The following is a 24,008-nucleotide window of genomic DNA, read 5'->3' on the forward strand; positions in this document are numbered from 1 at the left end:
AGTGCATTTTCACAATTTTTTAGAAGTTTTATAGACTAAAAGAAAAGATTAATCAATAAGTTAGTTGATAATGAAAACAATTGTAAGTTGCGGCCTTTTTCTTGAAGAATCCAGTTATTCAAACACCTGACAAATCATCAAGTTGATGCAAAAGAAATCATATTTAAATCCAATATCATTCAATATTTTATGAAAGTCTATGAAATCTCAAGACTTTCAACAAATGTGCAGTCTCACAGTAAATATTTTCATCTTGTCCAGCCCTAAAGGAAATGTATAGAGACGAATGGAGGCAGGAACTGTAACTCCATATCAGGAAGATGTGCCCAATATTTTGTACTTTTTTTTTATTTGACATGATTCTGTTTTTGCAAATACACATTTTGTGCTTCAATCACATTCATTTCTTTTGGTTACCATGACGTTTTGTCCATCTCTGCTGCCAATTTCCAGGTTTTGAAAAGTCGACGGTGTAGAACATCCCATGATATTGAATATTTCTTCCTTTAGGTGATCGTAACTCTAAAACTGACCTTAAGATTCTCATTTATTATGTACAGTTCATCCGAAACAATTTGGCAAAAACCCTCACAAGCATTTGGCACAAGTCAGCAATAAATATATTCAGATATGCGTCATAAAAACATCATGATTATCATCAGACATCAAGACACAAGAGTGTGAAATGCTCAGTGTGTTTACAGTGAAGAGACATAAACCAACATCTGACTTTACCGCCTTCAGTTCAACCGTATTTACATTTGTTGTACAGGTTCGTTCAGTTTGTGTGCACTCTGATACTTTAGCAAGTCCCAGGAAAACTGTTGGAAAGTCAGTTATTTACTTTTCTGTGATTGAAAAGCTACATTTTCGTGATGCACTAAGCTCCACCCGTCCCACACTCACCAAGGGGAGGTGAAACAAACACCAGTGATGATTTATAACTACAATTTGGCCCCCACATCCTCCGCTTGTGTCATCACAGGCTGTAATCACATCAAGTGATAAACGTTGAGTCGTTTTAAGACATTTAAAACATATAGTGGTGTCCTTCACAGTGTCGTAAAAACATTTGGACAAACAAATCGACCCGTTCAGAAGAGGAACTTCACATTTATCAAGTCCAGTGAACTCTACTCTCACAGCTCTGTCCCGGTGCACTGTGGGTAACGTAGTTCACAGATACTTGTGCTTCCCCAGCAGGCAGAGGCTGAGGCACTGCAGCAGGCCTTTCATCCACAGACAGTGAGCCAGGAACAGCAGCAGCATGCAGGCGCCGGCCGAGCAGTAAACCCCGATCACCGTGCTCTCCTCCGGCAGGAAACACTTGGACAGAGCGTAACTGTTGGGTGACACCGACGCCTGAAGGGGGGGGGGAGGAGGATAAAGAGGTTAGAGGTGATAATCAGTATTATTATTGCTCTTTAGGGCCAAAAATGAACTCTTATTTAGTTCCTGATTCCACATTTCTATGCTAATCTCACTATTTAAAGAAACAATTCCTGCACTAGAATATATTTTCAAAAAGGAAATCTCACCCTAATATCCATTTAACATTATATCACATTATTTTTATTTATTATAAATATTTATATTGTAATATTACAGCAGCATATAAGAAAATAAAGAAGAAAAGAGCAGATTAAAGACTAACATGTACGAGAAACATCTGTGGTGTACTGTGGGTTTATGAGAAATTTAAAAATGTTAAAGATTTATTTTTGGGGCTTTGAAAGAAAAGAGGAAAGGGAGGGGACGACATTCAGCACAGGGGCGGGGGGCGGATTTGAACCCATATCACTGCTGTAAGGACTGTTTAGTACATCGCTCCACCAGCTAAGCTACTGGGGAACCCTGAACGCTTTCTGAAGACAGCTGTCTGCTGTGGATAGAAACATCGCTTTGAGAGCCGTGAGACTGAAGCGGTGAAGTCGAGGACCTGACAGCGAAACAATGAACTGAAACTATAAAAAGAGATTCAGGTGATAATCCTCTGCAGGTTCACTGTGAGAACAACCTCCTTTTACACACATAGTCACATTAAAGCTGCTTTAAAAACTCATTAAAAGAGTTATATTTTTCACCAACCTGTATTTCTTTACCTCGTGAATTTAATTTAATTTATTTTTATTTGATAAGGACGATGCAGGATAAAGAAAAACAATAAAATGCATAATACACATACTAAAATACCTTGGTAATTATCAGTAACATCTGGTTTGCTTGTAGCCAGCACTTAACCTTTTGTTGTGAATAATAATGATTTTTTTTTTACTCACCAGGATGAAGCTGGGGTTGTTTCTGTTCCTCCAGCTGAAGGACGGCACGCTGATTTCCGGGTACTTGTTGTCATGGAGAACCTCACATCCGCTGTGGGTGTGTCCGCTCAGGATGAGGCGGGGCTTAAACCACTGCAGCAGCTGGAGGAGCGACACAACACACGTCTGAAAATCCACATTGCTGCTCGCTTACATCATCTACTGTTCCTGCACGGGAAGGATGAGATGCTTTAAGAGAGAGACGCTCACCCTCTGTGACGCCTCCTTCGACAACACGTCGTACTTCTCTCTGAACAGCAGGTGTCGCTCTTCAGGCGGTGCAGCGTCCAGCCCGGTGCAGCCCGCATCGCTCACTCTGTACAGAGGATAGTGCTGGAGGACCGACAGAGGTCATGGTTATTATCACCTTACTAGTTTTATTTTAATATTAACACACCTTTATTAATAAATCACCATTCGTGCAGGTGGTGTAGTTCAAAGTGCTTTACAATACAGGGATGAAATAAAAGAGTATACATAAAAATCAGGCAGATTAATACAAATACTGCATTATAAAACCAAACAATACATAATAATAATTTAAAAAAAGACAGTAAATAGCAACAGGTATACTAAGAACAATAACATATGTAAAAGATAGAAATAAAACATGTAAAAAATAATAGAAGAATAAAGGAAAATTGATATATATATATATATATATACATACATTTTGAAAATAAACAATATTTTAACGTTATTATGTCCCACAGAAGCAACTAGAGAGAAGATTTGAGTCAACTTATGAGCAAACTTATGAAGAGTTTTTGGTATTTTATATCTTAAATGTGTCTTATATTGTGTTTTTATTGTTAAGTACTGCTCTACGTGGCGCTGCAAATTGCCCCCACAGGGACAAATAAAGTGCTACTGAATTGGATTTAGAACATGCAGCAAATAAACTGTTGAAAAAGATACGCACATAAACGTTTGTGCTAAAGCAATTAGTCAAATATAAAGTGGAAGGGATTTGATTTACAGTGATGTGAGAGAGAGAGATTCATATTTGAGAAATAGGAACCAGCTGATTTTTACTTGAGAAATGAGTTGAAACAATAAACCAGCAATGAAACCCAGCCTGGGGGGGGGGGAAAGGGGAATTTCAACCTCAAAAGTAAATTTAGAAGACTCCCAAAATAGTGAGTCACTTTAAGGATGAACGATCACATTAACCTTCAATGTACATATGAGTTTAAGAATGTTGTATCAAGACTCATCCTTCAGTCAACTAATCGTGTCAGCACCAATCTCACCTGTAGCATGATGGGGGATGTGGGGGGGTAGAGCTGCGAGCCCTCACAGCTGTCCGTCACTCCGCCGCCCGACTGCGAGTTCTGCAGAAAAAGGCGTCATAAAGAATTCATCGGCTGTCTTGTACACAAGCTCACAATGCGTCCTCAAACATCAACTCTATTTCATATCTCTCCAACATTTGTGCTGTTTGCAGGAAGGAAGAAAAGCAATCAGGCGGCACTTTAAACGCGTACAACACTGTTTAAAAAGAACTTAACACCTGCTCCAGGTACGACTGAGCTTTGGATATAAGTGGGGTTTTTTCCTTCACTTTCACGGCTCACGAGCAGCAGAGTGTGTTCGAGGTGCTGACAGCGTGAAAGGGTGCGAGCGACTTCTTTAAGTATTGCTCCTCACCTGAAGAGAGCAGTTGAGGTCTCTGGAGAGTTTGATCAGCTCCTTCTCCACCGACTGGCAGATGGGACACCCGTCACCGTGCAGCGCCACGCTGTTCACCAGCAGAAAACTGACGAGAGGGAGAAAGAAACAGACTCAGTTACTCTGGCATGAAGCACAGAAGAGCTGCAGTGAGGCTGCAGAGATACATCTTATTATAATGTGTATATTCTGGGTGCTTTAAAGGGATAGTTTGGATGTTTTGACGTGAGGTTGAATGAAGCACTAGTGCATAATCAGTGTACTAGCTACAGTAGATGGCTTAGAAACAGACAGGAGTATCAGCACAGGAGCAAAGCAATGTACTGCCATGCACAATATGACTTGTATGCTATATTTAGAATCTTTCCCCCGCTTTACTTTGCCGTCTGACAGAGAGCTGAAGCAGTTATCTATGCTCTCTTCAAAGCCACCAGACTGCATTGACAAAAACAGTCATTTTACCCCTCAGAACACTGAAGTTTCTCGTCTGCCGCTTCCTCGATTTGTCAGTTAGAGTGTGTTATTGTGTAACTTTTGTGTTTGTAAGGGTTCGTTCTGATTCACCAAAGTCACACAATAACACAAACTAACTAACATATTGAAGCAGCGGTAGACCAGCAACCTCCCTGTTCTGCAAGGGAAAATGTAGGTTTTTGTCAAAGGAGTCTGGTGGCAAGAGCACAGATGGATACAACAGACTATGTGCCCTGTCGCAGAGGGCTGTCGCACACAGCAGTGCATTGCTTTGCTCCTGTGCAGTAACTCCTGTCTGTCTGTGTAGATGGGCCGACCGCCATCTACTGCAGGAAATACACTGACCAGTGGTACCTCATGCAGCCCCACTACAAACTATCCAAACTATCCTTTACGACCACACCCAGCAGGGATGGAGCATTGACATGACGCTACATCACTGCTGCATAAATAAGGTTATTTGTCTGGTTGCAGTTCAGAATGAATCACATCATGAAAACCTTTTAAAAAATGTATTTTCTTATTACAGTGCAGCTGCAGGAAGCAAATGATTTATTTACTGGATTTTCTTAAATAAAGTATCAAAGGCATTTATTGAAGTATTGTGAACATACAAACTCTTATAGCACGGTTTAAATACTAAATATTTTCATCATAAATCCAGTTTTATAATAAATATTTGAGCATAATGCATATTTTAAGTCATATACAATGCATATAATATATTACATAATGAATTATTTTCCTTTTAGATTTGTACATTTCTCAATATATGTTCCATAATAATATAAATACTGTTACATTACATTTACATTTTGTCTCTATATTCAAAATATAAATATGGCTTTAATTTCCTAGTACCTTATAATAATAATAATAAATAATAAATCTAACTATAAAACTCTCCAACATATCAAATTATTTCTGTCCTCAAACCATATTTTCCTAAATAAAGTGAAGAAATTATTAATTTATAGATATATTATTTAATTTATAATTTATTACATATTATTTAGAATAATAATAATAGAATTTTCCTTTTTTAAAAGAAAGATTAGCGTCTGGATCTTTATTAAAAATAATAATAAGGGAGGTCACCGCACCTGAATTGATATATATTGATAAAATATTGATAAATCCTTGAAACTAGTTCATTTGCATTGGAAACTAAATTAAATATGTTTTCCCACTTTTTTTCAGGAAAACAAGGACAAACTTTCAGGACTTTCAGGACTCAATAACAAACAAACATGACTTGATAAGAAGGAGGTTTCTGTGTACCTATCAGCAGAACAGTTTACTGCCTGTTGTGGTGTTTAAAAGCAAGTTTGAGTTTGACTGGGGGGGGGGGGTTCAGCCTGTGACCTTCCAGCCTGCTGAGTCTAATTGGTCTGCCGTGTGTTGCATCCTGCTGTCACTCACTTGACTCCCTTTTTGGTGACGATCCTGGTGGAGGAAGCGTTGAAGACCTTCTCGAAGCGCTGCAGCTTGAACCAGTCCATCCTGATGGGAGACACAACACGCTCGTCACACCCCAACACAGAAGATAATCAACCTGCTGCTCAGTCTGTCACGTCTGTGCGTTACATAAGAGCTGTGTCAGCTCGCTTCCTGCCGCACGAGTTCAATCAAACCACACATGTCTGCATCACAGGCTTCAAACACTGAACTGTAGGAGGATTTCATGCATCTTATTGCATTTGCTTTCGCTGCTTGTTCCCCCCCTGAGGTTTTAGATTCAGAATAGTGCTACATACAGGGGTTAGACACAATAAATGCAACATCTCTGAAATATAATGCAAGACCTTTGTATTCTTTCAGCTCCTTTTTATTACAGATTTGTTTTTGTGACCAAATAAGATGTAATGAATTCATTTCTTTCACAGATGCATCTTCGGAGCTGAAGACTTTTCTGTTTGCTTTTAATAAATAAAGTTATTATTCATTTCTTACACTGTACTGTAACCTTTAGTTTTGTATTTTACCTTTTCTATTCTCTTGGCTCTTTAAAGACTGTCTACGATTGTATTTGAAAATCCTTTTGAGGTGTGTTTCTTTTGCACTTTGTTTCGATGCTTCTGGTGTTTCACGTGAAGCCTTTTGATTGGTTGACAATATGCTTTTACTGCTCTTGTACAGTATATCTCAGTAAATGTCCTCCTCAATGACTCATGATCAAATATTTCCTTGACTGTTGTGCATTGCGGACAAAGTCCTTTAGTTGTTACTGTGTGAGGAGTTTGCACTGTGGCGGTATGAGGAGTGTCTTCTCTGGTTAAAACAAGTGACAACTCAAAGTCCTCATCTTATCGTGACTCATTCCCTGAACCCTGCACACTTTATTTTTGGAGTAAGCTGAACCTGATCGGGCAATATCTAAGAGTAAAGGTTGAACAATAAAAAAAACAATATTGCTCTGAAGCCTCTCCTTACTCGTAATGGAAACCGATGTCGTGGTTTCCAACCAGTACAACCAGTTCTGTGTCAGGGGAGTGTCGAAACATCCTGTGGAAGCGGCGCACGTCGTCATCCCAGTGCTGCAGACAGACAGGGAACAGCACAAACACACAGCTGAAGCAGGTTTCAGTACAGGCCTGTAATAAGACAAAACTCCCCTGAGAAGCTCATGACAGTTAATAGGATCTCAGAGGGTCACCCAGCAGCCCCCCATGGGTCGCTAAGCTTGGGCGGCTTTGATTCAGATTTAATTTTGCACCTGCTGGGGCCGGAGCCGCACACAGGAGGCCTTTAATTACACCAGTGACGTTTTTCATACTGATATGTCTCGAAATGACTCATGAGGCTACTTCTAATTAGGGCTGACTGACTGATGAATACTTTAATAATAATCGATTCATCTTCATCAGGCTTGTAAAACAGGTTATAAAATATGAAGATTTCTATTTATTTTGTATGTTTTATATAATTTTTAATTTGGGTTTTGGTCTGTTGGTCTGTGATTGATATACTGGACATTTATAGTTTAAACAATTAGTCAAAAAAAAAGAAACATAATGATTAGTTGTAGCCTACTTTTTGTATTATTTGTCCTGCAAATGTAAAGCTTTAAATTCTCCAACAGGAAGCCTGAAACAATTAGTGGATTAACTGTTATAAATAATTAATTGTTAAATAAGTCATGTATTTGTTTCAAGTTCTAAAATGTGAAGATTTTCTGTGTTTTGTATCATTTCAAATAAAATATATCCAGGTTTTAGACAATTTGTCAGACAAAACTAGGGATTTAAAGACGTTTCTTTGAGGTATGAGAACTTGTGATGTTGATTTGTCTCTATGTGTTGACGTGTGGACTAACGATTCATCGAGACAATAACTGACACATAATTGTTAGTAACAACTTCCAGATGTCATCTTGGATTCTGGTTACTTTTTAACAGGCATTTCTTTCTGACATGTAAACAAATCAGTCAAGAAAATAATTGACAGGTTCATCCATAATGAAAACAATCAGCTCCAGACCTACTGTCAGTTTTTCCCTTTCAGCAAATTCAAAGCTTTGAGTCCTTCCTCTTGCAAAACATCCGCAATACAATTTATAGAAGAGACGCCAACCAAGTGTGAACATGAACGAGGAAGCTGACGGAGGAACACAGCAGATTAGTGGAGATTCTGCACACTCTCTCTCCGTTTTAATGAGGCTTTCCACTTGCGCAACACTTCATCTTTCTTCTATCTGACTTGACAGATCCCATTTGACAATCCAGTAATAGATGTGGGAGAATACCCAGGGGAGGTTTCCTAAAGCAGGATGCATGTACCATGGAGGGCTGAGAGGATGCTACAGCTGCTGCTGCTGCTGCTGTTGGTGTTGTTTTCTTTTAAAAACCTGCAGCCTCTCAGGCCTGGATGGTACAAGATGATGATGACCGGCCTTTGCTCTGCATCCACATACTGCTCAGCATCATCATCATCTTCATCATAAGCACTGTGGGTTTGCAGACAAAGCACGAAAGAGAGAAAAGCTCTACGTTACCTTCTGCGAGCTCCACTTGCCTTCGTCGAAGATATCCCCGAGAATAAACACTACTTCGGGCCTGAGCAGCCACAGAGCGGTCTGGAAAGCCCTCTCCATCTGCCATTCCCTGTGCGTGTGTTTGGAGACAACAAGTACGCGTTATTTGTTGTTTTTGTTTACACTCCAGCAGAGCCGGGAGCACGGACGGGTGAATGACAGGAGAGTGATGAGGGAAAAAATGGCATTACCTCCTGAGCTTATCGAACCAGTGTCCCCCGACGGCTCCGAGGAGGTGGGTGTCCGACAGCACCATAGCGCGGACTGTTGAGTCCATCGGGCGGCCGTCGATGCCTTCTCCGCCGCCCCGTGCAGGGCTGATCTTCGGCCAGGCGCACTTGAGGATGGTCGGGAAGTAGATGAGATACTCGCAGAAGAAGAAAGCGCCGACTAGGAGGATCAGCACCACCGCAACAATCCATCTGGCGCTAAACCTCGGCATTGCTTTGTTATTCGGCGGCTGTGATGCCCTGAACTTGCGCACTGGCGGTGATGGAGCGGTCCATGAGGCATCTTCTTCCCCTCTTCCACAGAAGCGACCCGACGACTGTTCAGGTCCCCAGCCGTGTGATGCTCATGGCAAGTTGCTCTGAGGCTGCGCCGGATAGCCTAACCCCCCCCCTCCAACCCCCCAAAAAGAGAACAATCTCCGTGTGGAGTCCCGGTGATTCAAAGTATTAGATAAAAAAAAGTTTTTAAAATGTCCTTTGCTTGCAGAGAGACAGCCGAGAGGAGCAGTCAGTCTGCAGCTGTTTCTAAACTATAAACCTCATCGCAGCTCTTGAAGGTCAAGCTAGAAACAATACTTCCGGTGATAGGTCTTTTCAAAATAAAACTGTTAAAGCAATCATTTACATTAAGGGAACATTATGTGTTTGAAAGAAGTACTCAGATATTTTTAAATACAATTACATTTACTTACTTCCAAACACTGGTCGTGTGGTTAATACAGATACATCTTAAACACAATGCTAATTTATTTATAAGGCACATTTCATAACCCAAAAACAACCTAAAGTACTTTACAGATTACACAAGTAAAAGCACAAGAAACTAATTATAAGAACAATAAAAGGATGCCAGCAAAGCACCAAGAGTAAACTAATAAAAACAACAAATGATCAAAAGCACAAATTATTACATAAATACATTTACTCAAAATAAAAGCACAATCGGCTACTTCCGGTATGTGTTTTACTAACACCTGCTAACTTGACTGTTTGTGGAGAGTTGGATGGATGGTTGGCAGGGAAATTAAAAAACGTTGGAATTAAAAGTTATTAAAAAGCCAAACTATCTGTAAACTGTAAAACTATTGATACATCTGATCGGTGATAAGAAAGCCTGTCCGCACAAACACACAAAGACTTGCAAATGGAAAGGAGCCAACAGCTATATGGGACAAAAGAGATTAAGTGATTAAGAGCCAAAACCTAATCAGCAGGAGACTGCTTGTGTGTGCACTGAAACTAAAACCACAGAGGAGTTTGAAGGACACTTGAAACTGCTCTAATCACGGCGCTCAGTTACCTGCTAAAACCAGTTGGTTTGCAAGTCAGTGATTTTTGTTCTGCTCATACATGCACAAAGAGGCTCCTGCCTTCACTCAGGTTCTGTCTTCACTTTGACCCTAAAACATTCCTCCCAGCAGCAGAAAAACAGACTTCCAGTGCAGAACCAGACTTGTACAGAATGAGGAAGCTGCAGGAGTGAAAAAAGTAGAGCAAAGGAGAAGCAGCGGCCCAGAGGAGGAAGTTGACGCATGACAGCACGATCAATGGGATAGGCATCTAAGACTTATGATATGTTTGTGATTATGAATGAGCATTTTTGTCTCAAGGAACCAAAAAATAAGGGCGTGGAGACTCAAAAACCCTGCCGTCCTCCAGATGTTCCGCCTGGCTTCGCTCCACTCACATCAGGCTTTGAGGACATGGAGAGCATTTGCTTTAAAGTGTAAACTGTCCTTCAAATGCACAACTTTGTTTCAAACCCTGAAACTCCCCAGCGTTCAGTCTGAAGGAGAAAGCACGGAGAGATTCACTAATACCAACAAAGAGTAGAAAAGCACTGAAATGGGGGGGGGGGGGGGGGTAGCTTCCTCATTAAAGGTGGGGATCATTACAGTCATTTGTAAAAGAAAGCCTTAATGTATGTCATGCTGTGTGTGTGTGTGTGTGTGTGTGTGTGTGTGTGGGGGGGGGGGGGGGATGTGATATATCATGTCTTTGCTTCCAGTTTTCTATATAATCAAATAAGTCCATAAAATAAAGCCCCTACAGGTTGCTAAAACTCTAAACTTCTAGAACAAGTGTCATTGTTATTAATGGCCCCGTATCTGTAGGAAACACGGAGTCATGCTGTCGTTAACGAAACAACTGAACGCAACAAAGACAACATTTCACTCAGGTTTTGCATGTCAGGGAAGAGGGAACCCTGCTCGCTGTAAAGGGCAGCGGTTAAAGTATCTGCTCTCTGGGATACAGTTGTGCAAAGCAGATTGAGTTCATGTTGAATAAGTCTCCAAACACTCATTAGAAGACGTCTGTGCAGATGTTATGCAGCGTGTGTCACAAGAAAAATGTAACCGTAAGAGCCGCTTTCCTCAGACCTGCCAACGCTGTTTCTCTGAATTTAAATGTGTGACTCAGCTCGTCTGTCGCTTGAAGGAATAGTTTCCTTAGAAACGTGTGAGAACCTGCAGTTTTTGCACATAGATGTTTTTTTTCCCTGGAGATTGAGTTATTTTAAACTTAAATAATAATATTAATTCAGGCGCAGGTCATCTGTCCAGGTTGCTTTTTATTCATATTGTGGATAACTCCAAAATTTCATTTACAGTAGTTTAACAAAAATAATAATAACAAGTTTTCTCTCGTGTCGAAACACGAAGCTACAGCCAGCAGCCGGTTAGCTTAGCTTAGCATAAAGACTGGAAACAGGGGGAAACTGCTAGCGTTGCTCTGTCTGCAGGTAACTACTAATTAACACATTAGCTCTAATGTGTAAGCATAAATAGCAAAATGTTAAAATGACACGTTGTGGTTTTACTGGGAGTGTTGAGCAAAGCTGCTTCCTGAACCAGTTGCCCGGCAACCAGCTGAGAGACTCCAGGAAGTTACTGCTCCTGTGCAAAAACTTCATAACTATAACAAATAATCGCCATTGTTCAACTAAAAAAAACAAATACATGTATTTCTTAAAATGTTGAACTATTCCTTTAACTTTCCAAATGATGAAAACTATCAACTGTTATTTAAAAACAAAAAGAGAATCGTGACAAAAACAAGAGTATTTCAGTTTTCTTCAGTTTAATTCAGCCCCTGAGTTAAAACAGGGTCTCCATATGCACAGTGCTTCTCGATACCTAGGTTGAACCAATTGCCTTTTCCTCCTTTATAGGCACTGGTGACTATTCTTGCCCAGCCGTGCTCTCCCTGAAAACAAAACAAAGTAAATGTTATTTATTCTGTATGCTGGAAACATAAAAGATGTTTTAAAAACACTGGTTATTACATAATGGGTAAAAGAGTGAGGTGTGCACGTTCTAGCTGCAACGTTGAGAGCAGGTTATGCAGGCAGGGTGTGGTGCAGAGACAGAGAGAGACCAACCCAAAACTCTCCCCAGGAGTTCCTGACAATCCAGTACTCGGCGCCGTCCTCCGCCACGCCCCAACCAGCCACAGAGATAATGTGATTGGGCAAAGACAGCGGGTGAAACTCTGAGAAGATCCCTCCAGAATATTCCTCCAGGCCGCCGGTGGCCATCAGGGCACAGCTGAGAGACAGAGTGATACACAAATACAGTTCACTTATCTTAGAGTTACCCTGCACATTTATACCTTGATTAATGTGCTGTGCAATGCTACATCTGTTGTTGTACCTTTATACAATGTCAGCTTGTTCATAATGTTTCTAAAAAGATTACGTTTGAACATTTTCAGAATGTATTTGTACTTTTTTGCACTAAAACGAAGGGAAACATGTGGAGTTGTTGTTATTTATATGTTATTATAATTAGAATCAGAGGGATGAAACCCTCTTTTTTTAATGGTCACACATGCAGAGCACACACAGTGAAATGTGTTCTCTGCTTTTAACCCATCTTAGTACCAGGAGTCTACTACTAGGAGCAGCGGGCAGCTAATGTACAGCGCCCGGTGATGCTGCGATGTTACTGGTCCGGCACACTTGAGATCAAATTGTGCTGCATGTGGCCCCTGAACTCAAAAGAGTTTGACACCCCTGCTGTATACAACATGTAGTCTATTGTTCAGCATGTATACATAATGTAGTGTAAGTTCCAACATGTAAACGGACACCAAAGATGAAACTGTGCCAAGAGGTGTGGACACGCCTACCGCACCAACAAAGAAGAAGAGACGTCCCTCTTATGCTGGAGATATAGACTCAATGTTAGAGCTCAATCGATGAACTCATGAGAAGTTTGATTGACTGTCGGTGGAGGGAGAATTTAAAAAGATGGCCGGGGGGGCATGACTTACTCTACCTGATGGGCCCGTTGGTGTAAATTTCAGCTTTCATCTTGTCTCTTCCAGAAACTTCTCCGTAGTCGCCGACTTTCCATATCGTGTAGTTCTTCACCACAGCACACGACTCAAACAAGGAGCAGGTGCCACACTGGTTGAACTGCTCACACTCTGGAAACAAATGAGATTAGGATTTTAGAGCTGCGACGAACAGTCGACTAAGGGTTAGTCGAGCAATAGAGAAAGAAATCGGCGGCTACTTTGATAATCGATGAATCGTTAAAGTCATTTTTCATGCAAAAATGGCAGAAACTGCAGTTTTCATGCCTCAAATATGGAGATTTCCTTCTTACACTGCAGCATTAAGATGTTCTTTATTGCTCCTAGACCAGGGCGTCTACATACTTTTGGCCATATAGTGAAAATTTAACAGCAGAGAAATAAGATTCATAAAAAGATAGACATTGTATATCTTTATACTTTGGTTTTTGGCTTGGTAGTTGTTGCAGGTTTCATCAGGAATGCCTCTCTTGTGTGCGTAGGCGTAAACTCTCAGGTGATCTCCTCCGTAACAAGAGCCCGCCTGCCCACAGTCTATCACGTTCTGGACTGACAGGTAGGCCGACGGCCACACTCCCCCGCGCTTGATGTTGATACGGTCTGGGACGGAAGAAAAACAACAACAAATGTTGAAACGGTAAAATGATTCTCAGGGAACCTTCTCTTTCTCCTGCCAGCCTGCAGGGTGGATGCTTCTTCTTCGTTCTTAAGGAGGTTCTTAACACAGTGAAACCCATACGAAGCTATATACATATATTTACATGCACCGACTCTGGAGATACATTATTTCCATTTCTCAAGTATAGTTAGAAGCAAGAGCTTGAAGATGCTTAAAGAAATATACAAAGGATGTAATATAATAAATAATCAGTCACATGGAGCTTGAAATGTAACGTTAACCAACGTTAGCAACTCAGACATCATTTAATACTAAATATGATATCTGCTTAATATATTATGTGAACTAAATGTATGATGAATATATTTTAAATACGCATAATAACATGCATTTTGTATATAACATATTTTACCAGCTAGTGCACTGGTGGCTCCCATGGCCCAGCAGGACCCGCAGTACTGGGGGATGTGCTGATTCCTGGTGATGCTCACATAATTCTTCCCCCTGATGTTCCTCCAGTCCCAGGACGGAGGAAGGTCCGACACCTTCACGTACTCATGTGGGCGGGCCTTTGTCCTGAAATAAGTAAAAGGGTGAAAGGCATATCTAGATTGTGATGTGTTTGTTTAAACAATGACCAAATCAACAGTCAACAGTGCTTTTCCCTTGCCCTGTTGTTGACCCCTATAGGTCACCTGAGGTGTATAAATTTGTAATTAATTTGCTTAAATTGAGTACCGTTAATCATCTAATTTGGTGCGATTACAGGAGATGAGTCAATGGTCACCTTGAGGACTTTAGATCAATTTAATAGATCTTTCCACATTAATAATAATTATCCATGCAGACGAGGTCATGAATCATTAAATATTTTATAACTCCCTCTGATACATTTTCATTAAGTAGTCCTGGTGATTATTTAATGGATATTGATGAAATAAATACGGTGTTATGACCTGTCTGTGTGAAATGACGACGTTATTTCACATTTTACTGCATATATATATATAATATATATATGTAAAATCTAAACTTGATCAGGTTATTCCCATTAAAATGGGGATTATCAAAGTATATGTGTATATATGAGAATATAGTGAAAGTAGCAAAGTACTCAGATATTCTAAATGTTACTTTATAGTATATAAGTATATTTATAGTTTAAACATTGTTGGGTAACAGTATGCATCCTAATCAAACACTTACTGAACAGAGTGTGGTCTGTCGCCTCTGATGGGTTTATAACAAGGCTCAGAGAAAAGTCTGGAGCCGCTGATTTGCATAGAAAATGAACATAAACAAAACAGCAGCGGTACGTTTGTTATTAAAGACGCCATGTTGGAATCTCCTGTTTTACGTGACGCAAGCACGCACGCACGCCATAGGTAACGTCAAGTGACGCAGCGCCCCCTGTTGGCACCTATTACAATGACAGCCTCCACTAAACAGCTGTTATATAAAACTAATCATCATGTCGTTTATTGTAAAAGTGTAATTACACATTTAGAATATGACACGTTACATTTATGTTGAACCTATTATATATATATATATATATATATATATATATATATATATATATATATATATATATATATATATATATATATATATATATATATATATATATGGCACATTTTACATACATGAATGTAAAACAACAAACGTTTAAAGAATACGTTATTATGCTATTAAACATTTAAATACTAAAAAATGAAACATTATGATGAAATCTTTAAAGAAGACTTTTCTTCTTAGAATTTGTCTATTCATCCCTATTTTATTATTTTTATTATTTTTATTATTTTTATTGTCATTATCATTATCATTTATTTAATTAAATTCATTATGTTGAGTTTTGTACATTTTTGTACATTTGAATGTTTTTTCAATAAATAAAAAATAAATAAAAAATGTATATAGCCAAATTAAACAAGAATTCTTTAAGGTATTGTCAATTATGTTATTGAATATTGTCTTGATCTATTTGTCTTACTAATGTTGAAAATCAATAAATACATTGTTTTAAAAAAAGTTTATTATTTCTTTATGTTTCATATCCTGTGCAGTCCCTCTAACTCTTTTTTGCTTTTCACCACAGGGATCAATGTCTTCTAAATAAAAACAGGTGTTAGAGCAGTGCAGGTTTTGCAGGGTCAGCAGGAAACTTTTTTAATAACATACTTAGTTTCCAGTTGCAATCACATTACACCTAATGCAGGGCCTGATGATTGGTTGGGTTTTAAAGGATAATATGCAGCTGCTCTTAACAAGGTTATTATATCACAGGATGAGGCTCAACTACAATCAAGGTCTGTTTTTTTTTGTGAGGGGGAAGCACTATTGTTTGTGCTTTTAATGATTTAAACTATAATGAGATTAGTTGTGCATTAGGCACCTAATGAACCCTCAGCAGGAGCACGAGATAAATCACTCACCAGTTGTTCTTTGTTGTGTGATCCTCAGCAGCTAATGTAAAAGTTGCTGAGCATTAAAAGGAAAGGATGTTCATGTGTTGATGTCTCATCATGCTTTACTCTGGTTTACTTTGCATTGCTACTGCATTTATTTATATTATTCTTGCATTTTAATACACTTAATCATAGATCCTATTTTTCATAATCATTATTTATTTATTATTTACACTGTTATATATTAAAGTATATATTTTTCTACATATTTATTGTTGTTATATATTGCAGTATAATGCACATATTTTTTACTTATTTCTTTCTTTATTCTTTATTTATATATTAAAATGCTGCTTACACAGTGTAACCATAATAATAATAATAATAATTGTGTCGTATAATACATGTAAAACTGTAATTCTAAAGGACTTTTAAGACACACTGAAAACAGGACCTTTAACTCGCAATCATTTATCACACTGTGTGTTCTTCACCAAACCCACAGCTGAAAACAATACGTTCAGTGGGATGTTGAAGGTCATTCTGAGAAATGTAGGAGCTCACGCAGCCTCTCAGCAGCAGCACAAGTCGCCGAGGTAAAGTAGGCACCAGGAAAATATAAACAGCGCTTCATCACAGAGCAAACACTGAATCATGACTCTGAACATCAGAAAATGATGATAAATGTGACAGTGAGGACGGGGAGGTTGAGTGTTCCCAGAAGGAGTCGCTAACCTCAAATAATTTATCGTTTAAAGCTTCTGAAACCATTAATAAACAACTTTGACCCCATCTGCCGGAGGAAAAGCTAAGATAATAAAGTTAATAGCTATAATTCTGGACTGACAAGTCTGAATAATAAAAACAAGTTTCTTGGCCCATAAACATGAAGCAAAGTTTATTTATTCCAAGAATTAAACGTAAGCTTCGTCTAAACTGACTGTAAACATTATTCTACTGGAGGAGGCTTTGTGCAAAAGGTACAAGCTAAACATTGCATTAAATGTGTATGTAATAGATGGAAAATATTCATAATTGAAATACTTAAATACTATTTTCTTTGAGTGTTAAACTATTTTAATCACAAAGACACTCGACGTTCCTCCTCATTAGGTCACCTACTCTGCGTTTCCTCTGAGAGCAGACACCGCCTACTCTTCCCAAGAAGTCCATTGTGTTGCGAAACACAGAGACTGTTGTCCGCCGACGTCCCGACGACCTTTGACCTCTGAGCTCATCGCTGCTGTGTGTGAAAGCCGAACTCTTCCCCTTCTTCAGACGCACAAACAGTCCTCAATAATACATGGGCCTCACAGCGTACAGGCTGCTCTTCACATCTGAGTGCTGTAACTCTTTCAGGATGTAATGTGATGTTACAAACATCCCAGAGGTAATACAAGACAATCCGTCAACATATCAGTTCTTTATGATGAGCCCGACATCCTGGATATGTGCATTAACATGAGCATCTTCCTGCAAGCGATATGAGCCTTGTTGACACCACGATACAGACCTTCAATCAGCAGAAGATGATTTCCATTATGCTTCTTTAATCCGCGATACAGAATAGCTTCTAAGATCATTTCAGCTCTGTTCATTTGTCTTGCCTTTCTTATAGTTACACGTCATGCATCCGTAGTTGATGCAGAGACTGATCTTAGTGATTGAAATGACGATGAAGAGTAGAAGCTTGAGCGCCTGGCTCTATACGGAGGGCAATGGCCGCCGCTCCAGACTGAAATATCTCAACAACTACAGGATGAATAGCTTTTAGGTTTTGTACATGCATCCATGATTCCCAGAGGATGAATCCCACTGACTTTGCTGATCTCCTGCGTTTTCCTGTAGAGGTTGACATACGTGATGATGAATGAAATATCTTAACAAGCATTGGATGGATTGCCATAAACGTCAGTACAGACGTTCACGTGTTCCTCAGAGGATGAATGTTCCTTTGGTGATCCTCTGACTTCCTCTCTAGTGCCACGATGAGTTTAAAGTGTGGTTTTGAGTGAAATGTCTTAACAACTATTGGATGGATTGCTGTGAGATGTTGTGCAGACATTAACGTTCCCCTCAGTGTTAGCAGTTTAGCTCCCGTAACGTCTGGAAAAACCCTATATAATCTCTATACTCTCTCTATAAACTGTCATGTTTTAAACAATGATTACGATGTCTTCGCATGTTTAATCAACATAGTTTACATGCTCGAGGGCAAAGCTCACGGAATAAACCAAACAGGAGGTTCATTCAAATGCGTGCAATTAAAACACGAACATTTTCCAGTTTTCCACACAGCGATATTCAGAATATCGGTCTAAATTCCAAAAGAGACGACGTGCAGCCGCAGCTACCGCAGAAGACACTAAAAAGCCCACTTAAGCAGAGGCTCCTTTAGAGTGCATGGAAAGTGCATCCATGTAAATATTGAACACACACACAGTTTGGATTTCACTTGCGGATCGATATTGAAGCAATCTGGACGTTAATCTCATTTGCACTTCTGTTTTCTTCTTGGCGAACGCTGCTGCAGACTGACAGAGGGGGGGTTTCCAGTGAATTTATAACAAATTCAGCATTTAAGAAAGATTTTGTCACAAAGTCACATGAATATTTCAGGCTGTGACAGTGTTTTTGAAAAGAATAAAAAAAACAATCTGCTTGTGGAGGACGGTGAGATGTGGATGAACGTGACCTTCAGATGAGATTGTTTTGTTAACCGTCGCCTCGAAATTGTAAACTTTAGAGAATCATTTCTTTATTAAACGTGCTGTTCATCATTCATGTTCATCCACATCGATCGTAGGTCAGCGATAAAACTAATTCTTTAAAGACATACTATAATGTCTTTGCGTCATTTTCAATAGTATTTTACAAATCTAAGAAATTATTCCTGCACTATAAACATTAACACACAGATGTACACTATATGACCAAAAGTATGTAGACACCCACCCATGTCAGTGTGAACATACTTTGCTCTTCTAGTTTCAGACGTTCCATCACATGTTGGTACCTGGCTGCATTTTTTACCTTTATTCAAATCCCACATATTAAAAGAAATAACACAAAAGAGATGAATATTAAAAGAAACATATAGGAGCATAAAGGGAATGCACATTTCAAAGAGAAATGGTTTTGTAAATGTCATGTTGAAACAGGAACGAGGTTTCCCTAAACTACTAGCACAAAGATGGAGGTACATTATTGTCTAATGTACCATTTTAAGATGCAGCATTAAGTTATATCTATTTGAAAATTAGGAGCCCAAACCCTTTAGTCTCCTTGAAAACTGTCTCATGACGAGCACTCTTTGACACAATTCCCACTTGGAGGCCTCGCACCAGAACAAGGATCCAATATAAAGCAGCACAAATCATTCCTGGTGCTGTTATAGCGTGAGGCAGGTCAGTGAGGAACACCTGAGCTGAACCTTCACTGTGTTCTGTGCAGAACTCTTGTGTCCATTTGGTCAATTTATCAATAGCTCCCTCTCAAGAATCGGATGAATAATGGATCAAAGACAAATGTTACTTAAGATTCACATCCATCTGAGGGATTAGATCAGCAGGTCCGGACTTCAAACAGCAGAAACAAATCAAGGGCTGCCATGTTCTGAGGTTGGTTATTGATCACTGCTGGCTGCAGTTCGGGGCCTCGTGGGTGACTCTCTGACTGCTCCCACATGACCGCTGCAGCAGAGCATCCAGGCACTCTGGATGTCCAGGGAAAAGTGAGGCTTCAGGACAGAGAGGTTGGCGACGAGGATGTTGACGATCTCCCCAAAGTCAGCTTCTCCCTCAGAAGCATTTAGATGTTTATTTTTCTTATTTTCATAAACTGAATCCCTCCAAACGGTGATTCATCACCTCTCAAAGCAGGACCTTTGCTGCTTTAAGTGCCCCGTGTTTTCCAGGTGGAGGGTCATCTGGCTCGGTCCGGACGACTCCCATCAGACATTGCTTTCCTTCTTCCTAATGCACTTCAGAAGACACAGAGGAAACAACATGGATCATTTCCTTGTCAATATAGTCATTAAACAGATCAAAGCATGCACGATTGATTGGTGTTAATTATATGTTATGCTTGGCTGCTGCTCTTTATAGTAACACAAGGTCAGCGCTCCTTGAGTTGTTTTTGTATTTTTCTTTTAATAGCCGTGATAAATAACCTCAAGTGGAGCTTTACGTGTTGTTGATATCTGGGAAATAAGGGGGAAAGCAGTTACAGTCATTACAATCCGATCATTTTGTCAATGGTAAGATTAATTTGTGTTCCAAAAATAAGCATAAAACATATCTGATGTTATGTGAGTCAACTCAAGTTGTTATTGTACAGTCGAGTCGCTTCAGGCGTCTTTCCTGCTGGTGTTTAACCAAAAATCATTTACTCAAAGTCGTTTTGGGGACCATGAATGTCTTTACATTTACTCTCAAGTAAATATACATTTCACTGGATAAATAAAATAAAGAACTCGACCTTCTGGCGGTGCACGTTACCTACTGACAACTAACTCCACAATGATGCAAATCCACTTACATGTCCCCAACATGTTTGGAAATTCCCAAACAGATCTGAGCACATTTGGGGTTGAGTCGTGATACATGTCTGTTTACTCAGCATGCTATTGGATTAAATATAAGTCAGAGAAGTTGTTTTTGTTACAATGCTCTTAATTATTTCAAGAACTGAAAACATTTTTGGTAAGAAACGTTTTTTTTCCAGCCTGCAAGGACAAATCTGTCAGGCCTGTTTTGTGGTAACAAGGGTTACATTGAAGTGGATGTGCCGCTTTGTGCAGAGCCAGTGCGTGTCGCTGTTTCTCTAATGAACAGCTGGGCAGACCTGGAGGGATGCAATGATCAGGGAAAGTCTCATAACATTTATAAAACCTTCCTGGAGGTTATCTTCCCTATTTAATGTTCATAGCCTTAAAGATTCAGATTAAATACGAAACTATGAGAACATATGTTTGTAGAATAAAAGAAGCTGTGGAGTATTGGACACGTTTTCTAGTGTTACTTGTGGTATTTCCATCCATCTCTGCGTCCCACCTCTTGCTTCCAATTATCACAAGGGGCTGGGCCGGCTACCCGACGAAGACTTCTCATTGGCTGAGTCACGTGCCAATCACAGGCTCGTCCTGTAGCCTCCTGTTGGAGAATACAATCCACACCAGAAGTCAGAAAGTCAAATTTCACCAAGGGGACAGAAAAGGGAAGGGTACATTATCCGGTGTTCCTGTCACGCTCCACAGAAGAAGAGTTGTCAGACTTTAATTATATTGTGGACGTTTCTCTTTAATGTGGTTTTGTAGTTTAAAAAAGAAAGAAAGGTTAATTGGACTTGAGGACTTGTTGGCTCCTTTCTCCTGCATTTCTACGCGCTGTGCCAGCACAGCTGTTTGCGCACCTGAGTCCTGTGCAGCGTCAACATGACGTTCATGCATCTGAGCGACTAAAACTATCATGGTGACATTACTTACCGATGACATGCCTGCTGTGGTGAACCTTGGCAAATGCGCAATCTTTCCCTGTGGAATAACCAGCGGAGTCCAGGTGTCATCAGGGAGAGCTGATGTGGCTGTTTGGAGGAGCGCATCAGTTTGATGTCAGCTGGGATTTGACAGAGCGCAGGAGTTTGGGATGAAAGAGAAACCTTAGAGAGACAATTCCCCGCTACTTTTACCTGGATTCAACACGAGCTGCCCGGAGCCATGGCCTCTGAGGTGGTGTGCGGGCTGGTCTTCAGGTTACTGCTGCCAATGTGTCTTGCAGCTGGTGAGTTCCTTTCTTTGAATCCACACTTTTTACGCATCTTTATTGGCCAATAGTGGTGTGAATGCGCCAGGTTGGGTTAGGGTGATTGATCAATTAATCTAATACTTTATCTGATATTATCCTATAAATCAGTTCAGCATACTGAAGTGTAACGTTTAAGAAAGCATGTATCTTATATTTAACGTCCTGACTGCAACATTTCCCACTTTTTCGTGCAAATCTGTGACATTAATTCTACATGTGAGGTACAATAGTACAAACCTGAAGTATTTGAATATGCAGAACCTTACGAGCTGAAATCAAATGAATGATCGTGTAATAGATTTGTTTGCTGATTTGTGATTGACCTCATGATGCTGGAGGTCACCGTTCATTTATCTTCACTGCTAGAATCTGTGTGCTTTAAAACTGAGCCCACACAAAAGCAACAGACTGCATAGAGTCGCACACTATTTTACAATTATATAAATTGCAAACGGTGGTGTACCAGCACTGCTCTTCACCTGGCTGTCACCTTTTATTGGATTGGAATGGAAACACAGCCAACAGCAGAGTGTCCAGTCACTGCAGAAACAACCGTGTGGAGTCTCCACACTCTGCACAGTGTCTGTCTCAGTTTGCATGTTTTTAGAAATGTATGATATAAAAAGAAACGGACATATTAAATGCATCTTTTTCCTCTTTTCAATGTTTGAAATGCAAAAACAATCAAATCACAAACCAGTTAACTGTTTCCCTCTGCTCAGAATAAAAACTATTCCTTACTGTCAGATTGCTTATGTGGACCAAACAGCGAATCAAGTTGCAGTTAAATCATGTTGTGTATATTTTTTATAGCATTATAAATTATTCTGTGGTTTTTAGTGTAGTTTCTGAGTTTAGCTTATTGCCTATTATTGAATCATCAGTCTCGTTATTGATTGTTTAGCTGCTGACTGGACATTCAGTACATTCAGTACTATATTGTTAGAACTGTTAATTACCATTTAAATGGCCCTCGCCGTGTTAGAGCTACATGTCGTGTCTTGTGATGTTTTACATGTCTCTGAGTTTCAGTCAGTGTTCTTGTTTTGTTTACAGCATTTGTAACTTTGTTAAGAAACGCGCTGTACACAGACGAAGTTATTGTTGCTGTGTTAGTGAATGTTTTGTTGGATTCACTGCAGATTTAGAAGATGACTCACACTCAAACTTGGCTGCTTATTTGGATTCTGGAGTCAGCTTTAATCAGACTGTAAAAGTCTCAGTTATTACTGGTTTCACTGAAGAAGGCACACACTTGATTGAGAGTTTGTGGAGATGAAGCAGGAGGCATGATCGCGCCTTGCACACTCTATTAAATGCAGTTTGTGTTTTAAGCTGTAACTCTGTGGTAGGCCACAAGTGAAACATGATTAGCGTCTAACTGCCACTGAGGTTCCACTGTGGTGTCTGTGTAAGACTTCTGGAGCTGAGGTACTTTTAAAGCTAACAGCATGCTGTCTATAGATAAGACCCACTCAGTACCACCATAATGCATCACTTGACAACCCCTTTATTTCCAAAAGCAATTGTGAGGCCATGCATTGTCTCCATTAATTCGTGGAAAGTCGTTTTAACAGTATGAATTAATAATGCGGTTGTGAGGGAGGGAAGAATTGCCTTTCCCTCTTATCGTAAATATACCTTTAATATTTTATGTTTTTTCAAAGTGCAAATGAACACTTGTCATTCACTTGCAGCTCTGCACAGTACGACTGACAGGATGAAGGAAGCGGAAAGAAGGTGAAGGTATACAGGAACAGCGTGAGGGGATGAGAGAAGCTCATGTTCCTCCATTGTTCTGTTTGATAGTCAAAGATCTTAATTAAAACTGAATGGATGTAAATCAATAACCATCAACACATCACCTTTTGTTTTTTTCTTTATTATTTGTCACACTTGTGGCTAAAAGTTCATTATATTTTCTGTCTTTTATTTTGGGTTTTGGTGTCATGTGTTTTTGGGGCGAAAAAGAAAAGTATATTTATTTGCCTCTCATTGCTGAATAAACAGGGAGGAAACACACTGCAGCACAGCAGATGCTATCTGACTCCAAACATCACCCTAACTGTATATGTTCTGTAGCGTAATATACTGCACACTGTCTCTTTTCTCACGTCCTATAGTGAAA

At 39.6% G+C, this 24,008-nt stretch overlaps 3 protein-coding genes and 1 long non-coding RNA gene across 4 annotated transcripts in view; 1 reads left to right on the plus strand and 3 right to left on the minus strand.

Annotated features, from left to right (window-relative positions):
* Positions 1 to 185: 185 nt before the first annotated feature.
* Positions 186 to 9,084, minus strand: mppe1 (metallophosphoesterase 1). Its single transcript, XM_029453609.1, has 9 exons — positions 8,688 to 9,084; positions 8,458 to 8,566; positions 6,897 to 7,000; positions 5,886 to 5,966; positions 3,969 to 4,077; positions 3,572 to 3,652; positions 2,529 to 2,651; positions 2,280 to 2,420; positions 186 to 1,362 (listed from the first exon to the last, which is right to left on the minus strand). Exons 1-9 carry the CDS (start codon positions 8,936 to 8,938, stop codon positions 1,177 to 1,179), a joined length of 1,185 nt encoding a protein of 394 aa, XP_029309469.1. The 5' UTR covers positions 8,939 to 9,084; the 3' UTR covers positions 186 to 1,176.
* A 2,194-nt stretch (positions 9,085 to 11,278) lies between these two features.
* LOC115022593 (cathepsin Z) lies at positions 11,279 to 15,029 on the minus strand. The gene is made up of 6 exons (XM_029453635.1): positions 14,872 to 15,029; positions 14,078 to 14,241; positions 13,467 to 13,646; positions 13,007 to 13,157; positions 12,109 to 12,274; positions 11,279 to 11,933 (listed from the first exon to the last, which is right to left on the minus strand). The coding sequence occupies exons 1-6, from the start codon at positions 15,000 to 15,002 to the stop codon at positions 11,808 to 11,810; spliced, it is 918 nt and encodes a 305-aa protein (XP_029309495.1). The 5' UTR covers positions 15,003 to 15,029; the 3' UTR covers positions 11,279 to 11,807.
* A 4,043-nt stretch (positions 15,030 to 19,072) lies between these two features.
* On the minus strand, positions 19,073 to 21,695 carry LOC115022254 (uncharacterized). The gene is made up of 3 exons (XR_003833862.1): positions 21,562 to 21,695; positions 21,131 to 21,229; positions 19,073 to 20,058 (listed from the first exon to the last, which is right to left on the minus strand). It is a non-coding gene; the product is annotated as an uncharacterized LOC115022254 (long non-coding RNA).
* The window catches only part of piezo2b (piezo-type mechanosensitive ion channel component 2b), a 71,478-nt gene continuing 68,757 nt past the window's right edge, over positions 21,288 to 24,008 (plus strand). The window contains 1 exon segment of the mRNA XM_029453227.1: positions 21,288 to 21,856. Within this exon segment, the coding sequence (XP_029309087.1) occupies positions 21,793 to 21,856 (64 nt within the window). The 5' untranslated portion in view covers positions 21,288 to 21,792.

This window comes from Cottoperca gobio, chromosome 17 (assembly GCF_900634415.1).
Source record: "Cottoperca gobio chromosome 17, fCotGob3.1, whole genome shotgun sequence".
Classification (NCBI taxonomy): domain Eukaryota; kingdom Metazoa; phylum Chordata; class Actinopteri; order Perciformes; family Bovichtidae; genus Cottoperca; species Cottoperca gobio.

Excerpts from the sequence above, each read along its gene's own strand:
- mppe1 (XM_029453609.1), bottom strand. The coding sequence starts at position 8,938 with ATGCCGAGGTTTAGCGCCAGATGGATTGTTGCGGTGGTGCTGATCCTC. Across the intron at positions 2,652-3,571 it reads CATCCCCCATCATGCTACAG|CACTATCCTCTGTACAGAGT; the intron begins GTGAGATTGGTG and ends TCGGTCCTCCAG. Across the intron at positions 1,363-2,279 it reads ACAACCCCAGCTTCATCCTG|GCGTCGGTGTCACCCAACAG; the intron begins GTGAGTAAAAAA and ends CCCCCCCTTCAG.
- LOC115022593 (XM_029453635.1), bottom strand. The coding sequence starts at position 15,002 with ATGGCGTCTTTAATAACAAACGTACCGCTGCTGTTTTGTTTATGTTCA. Across the intron at positions 13,647-14,077 it reads AGCCACCAGTGCACTAGCTG|ACCGTATCAACATCAAGCGC; the intron begins GTAAAATATGTT and ends CTTCCGTCCCAG. Across the intron at positions 12,275-13,006 it reads TACACCAACGGGCCCATCAG|CTGTGCCCTGATGGCCACCG; the intron begins GTAGAGTAAGTC and ends TCTGTCTCTCAG.